Raw genomic sequence first — 14,682 nt, 5'->3', positions numbered from 1 at the left:
CCTTTATGTGGGGGAGGTGTCAAAGGAGGCTAAGCTCAAGGGGCGAGGAAGGGACATTGTGTTCCTATTGCTTGTGATATTTGTATATAAGTATTCTCACTTGGACATTATTATCTGCGGTTCTTACACTGTCTCGCCGTCTTTCTTATTCTCCTGATTCCCACCCATTTAAAGCTTGATATCTGCATCAAATCTTCTTCCATCTGCCGATGCACACCTGGGAACTCCTCTTTCTCCCCCGCATTTTAGTCAATGCTATTCCCTTAAGTCCGATTGGCCAATTTCTCCAGTCAAACATGTCAAGATGCAACCCACATCCCCTTCGTCTTCCAGCTCGCCATTGTCCTCCGCATTCTCGATCATCCGATGCCAATGCCTCTCCCACATGCACAATCCGACGAGGGCCCGCATCTGCATGCTGTTGGCCCTCGCTCATCTCTGAAGCAGTACCAATGCGCCGTCCCGGGCTGCCGCCGAGCGTACCGTCGCAATGAGCATCTTCTGCGTCATATGCGATCTCACGATTCCCAGAAGCCTTACGAATGTCCCAAATGCCATAAATGCTACAGCCGACAGTGAGTCTCTTGGTGCCTCTTGCACATGAGATAATAGCTGACGACTTCCAACGCCAGAGACGTCCTGAAACGCCATGTCGCCCAACAGCATGAGACCCTCCAGCGGCAAGCAGACTCTTCTGGACAAAAAGGTAGTTTTTCTTTCAGAACAACTGCTAGTTGATTGCAACTAACACCCTGGCCCCTCATCTAGGAAACCCGGACAGTCCCCAGCCTTACCTTGTGGCGTTGTCCCCGTCCACAACCCAGAACGAGGCATCTGTTGGCTGGCAACGGGATGAGGATGAGGCCCGGGACGCACGAGAGAGCTCATCATTACACAGCAGCATTAGGGATCTGAGAAGCCAATCGCAAGTGTCTACCAGCCAAGGCATCTCTGACGCCGCACACGAACCTGGGCCACATCCTGCAATGTTGAGCCCGGGTACGGCTCTGCAGTTGGTGTTGGACTCGTGTGATCCTTGGATAGCGCAACCGGCCACTCCGGACTCATCCTTGATGACCGGATATCACACCACACGTCCAGACGCTCCAGAAGCCATAGAAAGTGATTCTTCCCGGCTACCCTCAATAGCCAGATCGTCGGGGCCCGTCGAGCTGCAAGCCCCACAAACCAGCGTCCTGAGAAACGGAATCTTGGAGGAACTAGATGCTTTGGAAGCACCCGACTTCAGTGTCCGCCATCCTCTTGGTAATTTGGGCTACCGCGGCAAGGAACCATTTGAGGCCGATCAACCACAATCAATCCCTATGCCCTTCGCAGAAGACTTCGCCGCTCGGCCGTGGCTGGACTATTACTTTGAGAGATTCCACCCGCGGTGGCCGATTATCCACCAGAGCACATTTGATCCAGCTGCCGCAATTCCCGATCTAGTCTCCATGATGTCAATGATAGGGGCATGGGAGTATGGCGTTACTCCCTCACTGGAAGTCTCCGAGCGCTGGAGTGAATCTCTTGTCCTTAGACTGAGCAACGTTCTCGTGCGTATATACTTCCTAGTTGAATGCGTGCGGCTAACGCGATCTAGTCTCAAGTCTCGACATGGCCTACAACTGTGTCCGAGAGCGCGATACAAGCATATCAAGCGTTGCTCCTCAATGTGATCTTTACCCTTGAATATTTAGTAAGACTATACCACATAAGTCTAATGCTAGGTAATGCTGACAGGGGCAGGATGATATGAGATTTAAGAAGGCGTACCCTCGTTACTGCATGATGATTGCCATCTTTCGTGGTGCAAACCTGTTCCAAGAGCAACAAATCCTCGTCCAGGATGAAACTCAAGACATGATTCCGACAAGTTGGTTAATCAGAGAAAAGTTCAAGAGGTAGGGATGTCTATTGCGCAGAACGGTTTGGCCTGCTAATGACGTCTTTTCAGGTTGGCCTTTTACACCTTCCGACTGGATAATTACTTTTATTTCCTACAAGGACATTATCCCGTCTTGAGGTATGAAGAGTTGTGCCTCGCGACACCCTGTTCTGAGAGGCTCTGGGAAGCCACAACGGTCGAAGAGTGGCACGATATCAAAGAGATTGAGTCCAAAAAGCGAGCAGCTATGCTCTTCATGACGCTGATGGACACCGCCATGGACTGCGAAGGTCGAGACACATTGCCTCCGCTCCTCGAAGATGACTTTGTCTACGGCATCTGCGCTATGCAGACATGGCTCTGGCGAGACATCAAGAGGCACAGGCCTCGTCTGCAAGTGTTGCAATCTTCTGAGGGACCCGGCATTATTTCTGCCCCAGCATCATCACGACCTATCGAGTATTGGTCAGCGATGTTAACAACCTGGAGCGAATGTCTGAGAGACCGTTCAATTGGATCACCTCTATCATCCGAGAAGCACAGGGAGTTGTTGGAAAACTGTACCCCGGCGCTATATCACTTTTCCCAGATGTCTCTTCGAGCAAACCTTGAAGCTATACAAGACCTGGCCATGGACCGATACCGCAAACAGTACTCAGGCCCTTACAGGAGACAACTAGAATCTCGCATCTTAGAGTGGGTGAGAACTTCGGATGCCCGGCTAGCCCTGTGGCATGCAGCACAAGTCCTCAAGCTACTCCAAGAGACATCGGACAGCATGGAGACGAGAGGAAGTTCTCTGACCTCTTGGCGCATCGACTTCATCGCCCCTCTGGCGCTGTACAAAGCCGGGCTCATAGTCTGGGCGTACGCGCGCTCCATCCAGGTCTGCGACTCTTGTTCCATGGGGTCGATCATGCAACCGGTGGTATCGACACGTACCGAGCCGTTGGACCTATTTAGACCCCAGCGAGGAGAGGAGTTTCGTGAGTGGTTGCATTATGGAGGAAGGGGAATGATACAGGGGACTATGGTGTGTGCGTGTAGGTTGGATGAGCTCCTCAGCGCCTATGAAGCGTGGCTACTCAGGTATTATTACAAAAGTCGTAGTGTGTTGGAAATGGCAGGATTACTGTTACTCTTGAAGGACAAAGATTGATCATTATATTAAATCCAGATAGGAAAATTTGGAGAGATTCTTGCATGCACATTCCCATGCGGTGGTAGATTCTCAAGTACCGGTTAGGTGGACTGCTTGCGCCTCCATACTCTGGGTGTCAAGTAGACGTTCACTGGCCCCTTCTGCCAAAGAAAATACGATTCGCACCGGCTTTCCCAGTCAAAACTGTCAGCTGCAAGCCGAATGTCAAAGTTCCACGCCAACCGGGCTAGAATGAGCCGCATCTCAGCGTGCGCGAGACTATTAGCAAAGTTAAAGAGTCTATGGAGCCAGTAGAAAGAGGATACATACATCTTTCCGATGCAATCTCGCGGGCCGATGGAGAAAGGCTGTAATGCTCGCTTGGCATCATTATCGAAACGAGCATCCCCGAGCCAGCGTTCTGGGATAAAGTCGTTTGGTTGTGCAAAGTGATCGGGGTTACGATAGACAGCCCAGTGCCAGATGCCCACCGTCGTCTGGGATTTAACGTCAGCGCAAGATGAAAACTTTCAGTCCACGATGGAAGCAGTATTACCCCCTCGTGAATGTATTGACCGATGATTGTGTCTCCTCCTGGGCCAATGAGGCGCGGGATACCGTTGACGACGGGCGGGAACATCCGAAGGCTCTCGTTGAGAATCGCCAACATATACGGTAGCTTTGAAACACTGATCATATCGATTTCATCCTCGGTCGTAAATGCAGATCGGACCTCGTCATCGAGCTTGGTCAAGATGTCAGGGTGTGTAGTCAGGTAATACGTTGCGGCTAATCGCAACGTAGCTGTTGTCTCTGAGCCGGCGAGAACGATGAGTTGAGCATTTGAAGCCAACTCGTCAAATGTGATGTCCTGGTGAAGTGCCATTAGCATCCCTCAACCCGTTCGCCTCTGGGGGCTTGAGCTCACCGTGCCAGCTGACTTGGTCTTCTTGACCATGGAGTCAACGAAATCAGGTCGATCATACTCCATGGTCAATCTCTTGCGAACCTTTTCCGAAGATATCTCCTTGTGTTCAGCCCATTTGTTGGACACGCTCTTTGGGGTGAAGAGCTGAAGGATCCTTGCGAGCCATGGGATACGACCAAAATTGGTCATGTAAGCGATGTCCTTGATGCCCTTGAAAATATGGCGGACCCAAGGGTTATACTTCTTCTCTGCGAGACAACCGAATGACTCGCCAAAGGCCAGGTCACCAACAATGTCGAATGTGAGGAAGTTGAGCCACTGCTCAACATTGAGAGGCTCTTTACCATCTGCGCACTCCTCGTGCAGCACCTGGATGAAAGAGTCGACATAGCTCTGTATTATGGGTTCCTGCTCTTGCATGGTTCGGGCAGAGAAGCCGTTCGCCAAAGCACGACGGAAACGCTGGTGATCAGGGCGATTGGCACCGATGATGTTGTCAGCATTTGGCGTTGCGGCGTGTGGCTCCTTAGAATTCTCGCCAGTACCCGTCTTGCGATGACCACGTATTTCTTTCATTGCATCTGGGTGGTTAAATGATAGAAAATTGGGTCCGATCCTTACGATGGGACCATATTTCTGGTGAAGCTCCAGAATCCTTTAGTAGCTCTGACCCTGGAGATGCATTCGAACGTAGGGGATGATCGACACGGCCCAGAGTTTGGGACCGGGGAACTTGCGCAGCGGGTTGAAGAAGAGCTGATAGAGAACTGTGCAGAGAAAGTGCACGGAGGTCTTCAGATCAAAGTCAGTTATTCCTGTCAGCCAAGATAACCAAACATAAGGTGGACTCACCAGGCCTACGATGCATGCCGGCAGAAGAACAGAGAGGCATTGTCGCGGCCTTGGCAAATATGAACTCTGCAAGTATCGCCATGATGACTGAAAACTCGAACTACTACCAGTTGAAGCAAACATGCGTGCCTAGACAGCAGTGGTGAAGCAAGAATTGAGGAGACCCTCCACTCTCATATAGGACGAGTAATTCGAATAAGTGAGGGGAAGAGCATTATCGCCAAGCATTAATTAAGCCCAGCTGCCCAAGCGTTTTGTCCGAATTTCCATTGGCCAGGATACCTTGCGCTGATGGCGGGAAGAGGCCTTTAAGCAGGAATGTCTCAGATGCACAGTGCTTGACTGAAGCTCAAGCAATAAGACTGCTCAGAACTGCCGAAAATCACAGTAGTCATGAGGGGTCATGCATTCTTAGATAGGGCGCGGGAAAGATTAAACGGCATGGCATGCAATAGGGTGGAGCATTCAGCGCAGAATTATCCCTTTCCAGCCACTCTTTTATGCTCATGTATGAGATTGGCCGTGGCGAATGTGATTGAGACTGCACGCATCTGCACTTATCACTAGATTTCGGGGGAGGGGAAAGACCTGACGCAACTAGCGTGGTTAAGGGGATTCTCCTAGGCCGCAACACGGAGCACGTGATAAGATAACCCAGGTGATATCACACTCGTACAGGCGAAAGATCGTCAGTTAAAGTCTAGGTACTGCGAGATATAGACTGGGCGTCCTTGGCACCGGGGAACCCGTCCATCTAGACTATGGGTGGGCCGGTACTCATAGCCGACACTGTCCATCTCCAGTGATATGCCCTGATAGCATTGCTGAAAGGTCGCATGAATGAGAAGATTCTATGACAGACTACCGCATGCAGGCCACAGCCCATAGGCCCATTTCCTGGGCACCATAAGTACATACGGCCATACCTACTGGAAAATACGGGATCCCGTCTGCTCTCCCAGAGTCAAGCCGGTAAGGGGTGGATTAGTAGTTGGGTTCGGTGACGACCAGCGAATACCCGCTGTTGTATGTTTTTTGCTCTCTTGATGTTTATTTTTGTCGCCTTGCGGCCTGGTTCTACGTTGCCTTTGGATACTAGGATAACAAGAAAGAAAGTCAATATTGTCACGCTAAGCTTATGGACTGTGATAAATGTGCAGGACTTGAGCAGGTGACACAACCCAGATGGCAGAGATACATATAGCGCTCCTTACTGCCCTCATTAACCCCCCCCCCTGGGGAAAAAGAGTAGCAGTGATCCAAATAACCGTTAGTCCCCCATTCCTACCCCTTCAGCACGGTGATCTAATCCATAACCACCGAGACGAGGATCCGAGTTATTTCACCTAGGTACCTAAAGTAAGTATCTTCCGTTTATCAAGGTCTGTCAGCAGTGGCACCAACTGGCAGGAGCATCCACAACGACATGTTCCCGATGAGTTACAGACAATGCAGTTGCAATTAACACAACCGCAAACACTGCACCCCATAGTGTATTATCTTTGCACGTAGTGAAGAGGAGGAATGAGTGAAAGAACTCGGATGTTGAGAAAGAAGAATAATTCGACAGTATGAGTTTGGAGTTTGGTCTTGGACGGAAAGAGAAGCCGGGGAGATGAAGGTTTATATAGAAACTGGTGTACTCGTGAAAAGTCATTGCCCGCTTGTCTTCGGCCTGTCAGTCTTGCATCTCATCGGCTGGAAGCAGGTTTGCTGCATCTTCATCCCATTACCACCCAAGGTGCATGCACGCTCTTTGTAAATTGGCTTCAATGTTTACTCGCATTTGCTGCAGGGAATGCCAAGCGCCTTGGAATGACATGATATGTACCGAGACTATCCGTAACGCACTCTCATGAGAGCAGCGCAGATTGGCACATTCGAGTTAAGGGTGTTCAGCTCGACGCCAGGTGTGTGTGGCTCTATTCAGCTGAAATGCAAGACGCAAAAAAGCATTAGCCATCATGCCTACCTGTGAAAGCCACAACATATGAGGGAGGGCCGTCTCTATTTGGAAGCTGACTGCACCCAGCCCAACCGCTCGAGAATATCCCTCGCCTTCTGTCTTTGATGCGGGCACGGGCTGTACCAAGAGATCATCTCCAGTGGGAAAACCAACTGAACACAGGAGCCAGTATTAAGTTGGTCATGGAGCTTATGCGTGAAAAGGGTATCTGCAAAGGCTAAGAGCGACGCGCATCTCGCGATGGACTCGGCCATCATATCAGTGCTGGGTCTTCTCCTCAATATCATATGATAGATCATGATTCGTACAGCATGAAATGTTACTGGCAGTATCGTTGAACAGAAGTCTCCTCCGCTGAGCCAGAGTTCATCTTGCATGAGTTCCCCGTGGTCGAGCTGGAACGGAAAGCAATGCCAAGACGCCATTCGCGATTCTTCTGCGTATAACTGCTCGCTATAGGCCACGGCGTTGGGGGGTGCCTCGAGGCTCGGTATTAAACGTTCCGTTTCCGCATCCTGGGCAGAAGAGGTGACCTCAAGATTAGATACGTCGTATATAACGTCGATTAATATGTCCTTTGCCGCTTTTGTCGACCTTGCAAACGGCACAGTGTACCAGTCTTTGGTGTTGAAACATGCGTTAGAAGCAGTCCTGGTCAACACTTGAGCCTACAGCAAATGTTAATCTTTATCATCGCAAACCAATCTGGTAAAACTCACCATCATCAACCTCAACGATCGAAATATGACATGGCATGGTCCATCTTGGCAATTCTCTGGCCCTCTCAAAACCAACAGTTGACAGCACGCCTTGAAATGCATCATCCAACTTCCGATGAAGCTCGGACTCAAGAGCTCGTAGTACATCAGCATTAATGATGCACCGATATCCTGCTCCGATGGCAGTTCCGTAGGCGTGTCCTCAGTTTCTGTGAACCTCTTAATGTGTCGTCTGATGCGACCTCGTTGGATTTCAAGTGCGCGAGCGTAACATTTATCTGCTTCTTGGCAAAGTCTCTCCTGCTTTGCCTTTTGACCATAAAATAGCAAGGTGACTGCACGGACAGACCAAGCAGTACTTGAGCAGTTGATCCAAGAGGACAAGTACTGTGTCCATGACTGCGTATTCACACGCCCCGGTTTTGATGATGCTGAGAAGCAAGTGATAAAGGTGGCAATTATTGACTGCTCGAACAACAGCCGCTCTGATGGCTGAGTTGGAATTTTCCCCTCTCTATTATTGGATGCAATTCCTGTGTGGTTCGCGACGTGCTTGGAGCCTCGAGCAGCATGCACAAGGAACATCCCCTTGTACACGCCTGGACACGACTTCTTAAGCCTGCCGCATGGGGAACACACCGGCTGCCGTTCATCGCACTTGGATCGTCAATGCTATGATTCCAGAAAAAGATCCAGGGTAGTAGTTCACCTTGACTTTACGCTGTAGACATCTACTGCACCCCCGGCTTCGACTGACAGATCGCACCATGGCAACTGTCTGCTGGATTAATGGTACTGACACTGGTAGATTGTAGACCAAAGATGAGGTGAGATGCCTCGAAATCAAAGATGAGAATATCGGAGCATCATTGATCCGATTGTACTTGTCGAGTTCACCCTGTGGTCACCGACACCCGACGCCGTTTTGGATACATCAGCATTCGGCGAAGGGGTAGACACCGAGGTCTATTTTTAGAAAGTTCACCGAACCATATTGAAGTGACAAATTCCAAATTCAAATAACCGAGTAAACAATCTCCTGCTCAATAGCTAGCCTAAAAGTCTTTCCTCTGAGCCGCATTCTCAATGGGGGCTAGGAAGGATGCCCTCTCTGGAGCATAAAGTTCCGCATCAATCGTGGTATCTAAATTCTTGGCATCATTCAGTGTTCCCGCCTGAACCAGTTTCACCCCCTTGAACTGCTCAGCGGTCGCCTCCTTCCACAAAGTATTTCCGCAATCCGGACAGAAGAATATGGTCAGAGTCATTCCATACTCGTGCTCTGCTGGATAAGACTTGGTCTGGCCCTTCGTGACGGTGAAGTTGCCGCTGGGAACGACAAAGTTGACCGTGTTGGTGCCTCCGGAAACTCTGCGGCAAGGACCGCAGTAGCAGAGAGCCTTGTGAGGATTAGCAACCATTGGGAGTTGTAAACGGGAATCTGGGTCAAGTTTTACTTTCATGGCTGGCTCGCCAGTGTAGGAGTAAGTGCAGGCGCCGCAAAGGCAGGAACCAGTGGTTTTAGATGCCATCGTGAGAGCGGTCGAAAGTGATGAAGTGATCAAAGGTTGGTGTCTGAGGCGAGGTTGCAGTGATAGGTTTGGAACTGATGATCTCCCAGGGAGGTTATATATATTGTTCCGTCAAATACGTCATAACAGGTCACACTCACCCTTCAAAAACAGATATGCGCTCAAGCGCACAACTGGAATCACCGGTTGGATAAGCATCATAAGCTTTCCAATTCTCGACTAGTTCCTCCGTCTTTCGGCGGAGTTATATAAGAACCCCGCGCTCTCGAATGGCCGGCACTGCCATTACGTGATACACCCGCATTCATCGTCTGACAGCCTGTTCCGCGCGTCTAGAATCTTCATTGTGATGTCTTTCATGGAAGAAGGAATTGCGGGGTGACATTAGTTGCAGCGAATGTCGGCATGGCTGATGCTATTGCGGGGGCTGCAGCTCGGAAAACTAACTGGATATAGATTAGCCGCCCAGGTACGGATTGATGTATCTTGTCATGTCAAGTCTTTTGCTGGCATGGTCTTGTTCCTATGTAAGATACATGGTACCTGTGAAAGGAAATGTTGTCCTTCTCGAAGCTAAATTCTTACCACCTTTCCACTTCACTCACCGCCTGACGCATCATGGCGCCGCCTGTTGTCAGCAATGTGCTCGACACTATCGGCAACACCCCTTGTGTACGTCCCAAAAATGTCATCCCCGAGGGATGCGCAGAAGTCTATCTCAAGCTCGAGTACTTCAACCTAACCGGGTCATATAAAGATCGAATGGCCAAATCCATCATTGAAGAAGCCGATAAGAGTGGCGGTCTCAGACCAGGCCTGACCGTGGTTGAAGCGAGCGGTGGTAGCACAGGTTCTTCACTGGCTCTTGTCTGTGCAGCCAAGGGATACAACTGCCACATTGTTACCTCAAATGCCTTTGCTGTCGAGAAGCTTCGGACGATGGGTGCGTTCAGGACACATGTGGAAATCATCCATAGTCCGTCTAGCAAAATCCATGCTGATCTCATTCTATCCATGATCCGCCGGGTCAACGAGCATTCGCAAGATCCTCAGATATATTAGATTGATCAGTTCAACAACAGAGACGCTTTCCAGGGATACAAGGTTGTCGACTCAGAGCTGGATGACCAATTTCTGAACGGGGTGGATGCCTTTGGCGGTGCTGTTAGAACTGCTGGTATGGAAATTGGAGTCTCCTCTGTACTGAAGGGTCAGTGACCGGAATGCCGAGTGGCCGTTCTTGAACCTGCATCCTCTCCACGCATTTACAGTGGAGAGACTGAAACCCACCATATTGAGGGCATTGGGATTGGCATTATCTCGCCATTGCTGGACGAGAAATTGTATGACCATGCTTGGGCTACTGAGGAGGAAGCTAGGGCTATGTATGTGTCGTCGACTTGTTCACGGATTCATGATACCCACCCAGTTTCTGAGCCCAAGGCATTGGAGGGAGAACCAATCCATTAAACAAAACGACTTAGCCCATAGTCCATAGAAGCCCTGTCGACGAAAATTGGATCAAGGGGGAGCTTAAGTTGAATGAGCTTCCAAATATCACCACTTCAACCTCTAAAGACCCAAAGCAATGTTTTGCGCCTCTTGCGGACAGGAAGCGCTTGCTATTCGCTCACTTTATCTTCTCAGACGTCTTATATAGTCACCCGTACTTACAAGCCCCTTTCTTCTTGGATCTAGACACTTCAGGGTAATCGGGATATAAGGTAGAACACAGCTAGGGCGTTGCTGTCGTAACCGGTGACTGCTTTTGGAGACGTGATTGAGGAAAAGAGAAAAGAGGAAGGGAACACCTATAATGTGGTATTTATAGTAACGCTGTGTGAAACCATTCTTTCTACTTTTGGCCCCAGTCGAGAAAGTGCATTGGAAGTGACCCGGGTGTCCTTCCGTTTGGCCAGAGGGTGCTGCTCTTCAGAGACGTCGGGCCAACGTCTGACCCAGACCATAATGGCTCAGCTGAACTGTTTATAATCGTGGCTGATATTCTGTTTTAAAGACGTCACAATGATCAGCAACGAGCCCTGTGGCTTTTGGGCGTCTTTTCTAACCATTTTGGTGTGTGGCGGTTCTCGTATGCACTCATCTACCTAAAACTCCGTCTTCAGACGGGTTGATGTAACATTTCTCCCCTCACGCAAATCTTTTCCAGGAACTGCCTCATTCAACATGAAACGAGTTTACGCTCTGAGTTTCATCTTCCTGGATGCCGTCTTTGGCCAAAGGGCAAGAGCCGCCATGCCAGGATCTGTGGTAAGCATCTCAATTGGACAGAACTACGCTCTTGACAACTCAGCTCATACTCCGCTTAGGTTGACTGCCTTAGAAGCACGACGTTCGGATGCGGTTCTGGAGATATTGATTGTTTATGCTCAGCTTCCAAGCGCAAAGAGCATATCGCTGAATTCTCATCCTGCATCAAGAAAGGATGTAAACCGGACGAAGTCGTTTCAGCTGAAGATTCATATGGTCCTCTGTATGTTAGAGCCGAGGGACCTAAGATCGGTCCGGAAGGGTCGAGTTCTACAACCGCGGGTGCCAATGCACCTGTCAACCCCGCTGGCCAAGGAGCGCCGGCAGTAGAATCATCGGCCACGGCAAAAGAAGTGATGGAGACTTCGTCAATTGAGGTGGATATATCGACCGAGGAGGTTGTGTCGACCGAAGTGCATTGGCAGGACGTAGGAACTAAGTCAACTGACGACACCGCCACATCGACCTCAACCGACCCTGTGAAAGCTGGGATAGCGGCTTCAGCATCAACGGCGAGAGCTGTGTCAGAAACGACTGCTTCAATGAGCACAGAAAGCTCAACAGCCTCAAGTGCCTCAACGGAAGAAGAACAAGCCACCGACACGGTACTACCTGCTAGTGATAAATACTACCCTAGAGGAGGACTAAGTGCTGGGGCCAAGGCAGGTATTGGAGTCGGTATAGCGTTGGGTGTTATAGGGCTCGCCTGTCTTGTCGCGGCGATCTGGCTTATTAGACGGAAGAGGGCCGCTACCGGTGCATCGGGAATGGGTGTGACGCATGCCCAATCGGTGAAGTCGCCAAATCCTTTCAGTCGGCAGGTCGAGGTGGCAGAGATTGACGGACGACCAGCTCCACAAGAGCTGCCTGCTTGATCCCTTGGCGTGGGAAGTTTGAGATTTGAGTGGGTTTAGATTGTGTAACGAATGGTAGTAGGGTCCACGACCATGTATTGACGGCTGTTATAAAGTCAAGGTCCATGTCATCTTGAGGCTCGGTCCAGAGTGAGATAGGGATGTTGGTAGTCTTGAACCTCGGCTGGCTTATTTTTCACAGTCTTAGGATGGCTTATCTCCTGCTGGCATCTAGCATGACTGTTTATTATTGAATTTTTCTTGAAGTTTGAGGATAACTGTTAGGAATGCAAGCCATAGCAAACTAGTAATCGCATGCTGAAGTCACCTCTTCCACTGAACCAAAGCCGACCAACCCATAATCTGATCTGAGGACTCTATCTCCAGAACATGCAATCAGTCAATTCCATGAACCTTGTACCGTATTGTTGCATGATGTAACACGACCAACAGCTCATGCTCATTGCTGCGCATGCTTGCTGCGACATTAACAGGGGGTTCATTGTGGAACCCCCCTCTCCTCGGATCTGCAACAGGAGGCATAAAGAGGTCTGTGTTGTCATTTTTCTTTTCCCCTCAGTTCTCTGCTTTTTTTCTTCACCCTGCTCGATTCTTGATCCTGTGAAAGATCCTTCAAGTCTCCCCAAACAGGCCTATAGAAGTCATGTCGTCTCCAAAGTCTCGTCACTCCCAGTCGCCAACGGGGCGGTCTCCCACGAGCGAGCGCCTTGGAGACGTGTTGGTTCAGGGAACCGAAGGCCAGCCGAATAATGGCGCTATCGAAGTCGTACGGTTTCTCCATCACGCCGACCCCTTCCAATGTCTTGACTGCTCACTGCGGGAATGTCATATCTAGGATAATGATTCCGACTCTTCGTACTCGCTGGCGTAAGTTGAGGCTATCTGATATAGAACGCGATGGCCGGAAAATGCTGAAATTTCGCAGGACTACAGTCACTGATACCCAGTCACTAAGATCCTCCATCTTGAACTACAAGTGGGAAAATGGACGGCGTTATCACGCTTACCAAGAAGGATCTTACTGGTGAGCGTCTGAGGCCCGCAAATTTGAGTGCTAGGACACTGATGTGAGGCGCAGGGCCCCCAACGATGATCGCCAGCAAGAAGCCGAAGACCTTATGTAAGATTCACTCACAAACAGTTACCCTTGAGTGCTAGGTAGCTGATGGCGTTGCTTAGGCATGAGGTGTACCGGATCATCATGAACGACAAGCTATATGAGGCCCCTATCGGGGAGAAGCCACAGGTTCGTCGTCCAAGCGTTGAACAGGCTGTCGATGCATATTCGCTTACAAGAGCTTAGAATGTTTTGGACCTTGGCTGCGGGACTGGAATCTGGGCCATGTGGGTTGCTAAAGTTTGCCTACATCTCGCAGTGCTAATTGGAGCCAGTGAATTCGCCGACATGCACCCTTCCGCAGATGTTCTTGGTGTTGACCTTTCCCCAATTCAGCCCAATTTCGTACCTCCCAACTGCAGGTTCGAAGTCGATGATATCAACCAGGACTGGACTTATCCCGAGAACAAGTTCGATTTCGTTCATCTTCGCGGTCTGACGGGCTGTATTCCCGACTGGACCAAATTCTACGAGGGAGCTATCAAGTTCGTGCTTCTTCATCAGTGATCTAATTTTCTAACCTTGAACAGGCACGTGAAGCCTGGTGGCTGGATTGAACACGTCGAACTATGGGGTACAGCAAAGTCAGACGACGACACCCTCAGAGCCGACTCACCACTGAAGACATGGGTCGAGATCTTCACGAAGCTGGGCGAGATGACCGGCAAGACATTCTTCTGGGACCACAAAGCAGCCGAGTCAGTCAGAGAAGGCGGCTTCATCAATGTCACAGAGCGTCGAATCAAGGTCCCGATCGGAACGTGGCCCAAAGACAAGCAGCTCAAGCAATGGGGAGCCTGGAACCGCCAATTCTTGCTACAAGCTCTTGAAGGGTTTTCGATCCGTGGTCTTACCGAGATGCTAGGGGTAGGTTAACTTTCTGCTACTCGTTGAAGAAGAGATCTAACAGGTGATATTTTAGTGGAAGTACGATGATGCTCAGTTGTATCTGTCGGATATGCGCAAGGAGTTGACTAACCCGAAACTTCACTCCTATCTTGAAGTGTATGGTTGCAAACTCCTTTGATCCCTAGTCAGCTAGTCCAGTCGCTAACGTAGATTGCCGTGAAGTACTGTCGTTTATGGCCAAAGGCCCGAGGCTACAGATGAAGAGGTCTAGACTTTCCACGTCGCCATCAGCAAGGGAGTACGAGGTAAATAAACACCAGTGTGTTTATTGATAAACTCTGACTATTCGGCCTTCCGAGAGTGAACCTGCGTATTTCTAATTGAACAAGGAGTTGTTGTGTTACTGATGTGAGGGCCCTTGTGGAAGCCCCGGGATCTTGTCTAGGAAATCTTCAACGTGGCGGAGCGTAAACATGACTATGGATAGAAAGAATCAAACTATATTATTCTGTGGCACAGATCAGGTTACTCCAAACAAGTAGGA

General features: G+C 49.8%; 5 protein-coding genes and 1 pseudogene across 6 annotated transcripts, besides 1 other annotated feature; 4 read left to right on the top strand and 2 right to left on the bottom strand.

The window, feature by feature from the left end:
• Positions 1-372: 372 nt before the first annotated feature.
• Positions 373-2,878, top strand: NCS57_00496900 (uncharacterized protein; the record flags this gene model as incomplete). Its single annotated transcript, XM_053054912.1, has 7 exons — positions 373-575; positions 633-706; positions 769-1,556; positions 1,604-1,699; positions 1,750-1,904; positions 1,958-2,774; positions 2,852-2,878. 7 exons carry the CDS (start codon positions 373-375, stop codon positions 2,876-2,878), a joined length of 2,160 nt encoding a protein of 719 aa, XP_052917072.1.
• Positions 2,879-3,130: 252 nt separating this feature from the next.
• Positions 3,131-4,749, bottom strand: NCS57_00496800 (annotated as a pseudogene). Its single transcript has 5 exons — positions 4,648-4,749; positions 3,958-4,506; positions 3,586-3,900; positions 3,360-3,526; positions 3,131-3,308 (listed from the first exon to the last, which is right to left on the bottom strand).
• Positions 3,131-4,749: a sequence feature.
• Positions 4,750-8,549: 3,800 nt separating this feature from the next.
• Positions 8,550-9,026, bottom strand: NCS57_00496700 (CENP-V/GFA domain-containing protein; the record flags this gene model as incomplete). Its single annotated transcript, XM_053054911.1, has 2 exons — positions 8,550-8,894; positions 8,952-9,026. The coding sequence occupies 2 exons, from the start codon at positions 9,024-9,026 to the stop codon at positions 8,550-8,552; spliced, it is 420 nt and encodes a 139-aa protein (XP_052917071.1).
• Positions 9,027-9,644: 618 nt separating this feature from the next.
• On the top strand, positions 9,645-10,088 carry NCS57_00496600 (PALP domain-containing protein; the record flags this gene model as incomplete). Its single annotated transcript, XM_053054910.1, has 1 exon — positions 9,645-10,088. The coding sequence occupies one exon, from the start codon at positions 9,645-9,647 to the stop codon at positions 10,086-10,088; it is 444 nt and encodes a 147-aa protein (XP_052917070.1).
• Positions 10,089-11,213: 1,125 nt separating this feature from the next.
• NCS57_00496500 (CFEM domain-containing protein) lies at positions 11,214-12,172 on the top strand (the record flags this gene model as incomplete). The annotated part of the gene is made up of 2 exons (XM_053054909.1): positions 11,214-11,297; positions 11,357-12,172. 2 exons carry the CDS (start codon positions 11,214-11,216, stop codon positions 12,170-12,172), a joined length of 900 nt encoding a protein of 299 aa, XP_052917069.1.
• A 643-nt stretch (positions 12,173-12,815) lies between these two features.
• On the top strand, positions 12,816-14,409 carry NCS57_00496400 (uncharacterized protein; the record flags this gene model as incomplete). Its single annotated transcript, XM_053054908.1, has 10 exons — positions 12,816-12,938; positions 13,008-13,039; positions 13,098-13,196; positions 13,251-13,292; positions 13,352-13,418; positions 13,476-13,516; positions 13,565-13,774; positions 13,820-14,156; positions 14,212-14,294; positions 14,361-14,409. The coding sequence occupies 10 exons, from the start codon at positions 12,816-12,818 to the stop codon at positions 14,407-14,409; spliced, it is 1,083 nt and encodes a 360-aa protein (XP_052917068.1).
• Between the last annotated feature and the right edge of the window lie 273 nt (positions 14,410-14,682).

This window comes from Fusarium keratoplasticum, chromosome 3, assembly GCF_025433545.1.
Source record: "Fusarium keratoplasticum isolate Fu6.1 chromosome 3, whole genome shotgun sequence".
In the NCBI taxonomy this organism is placed as follows: Eukaryota; Fungi; Ascomycota; class Sordariomycetes; order Hypocreales; family Nectriaceae; genus Fusarium; species Fusarium keratoplasticum.
Note: the sequence above shows the minus strand (reverse complement) of the source record. Positions and strands in the feature narration are given on the sequence as shown.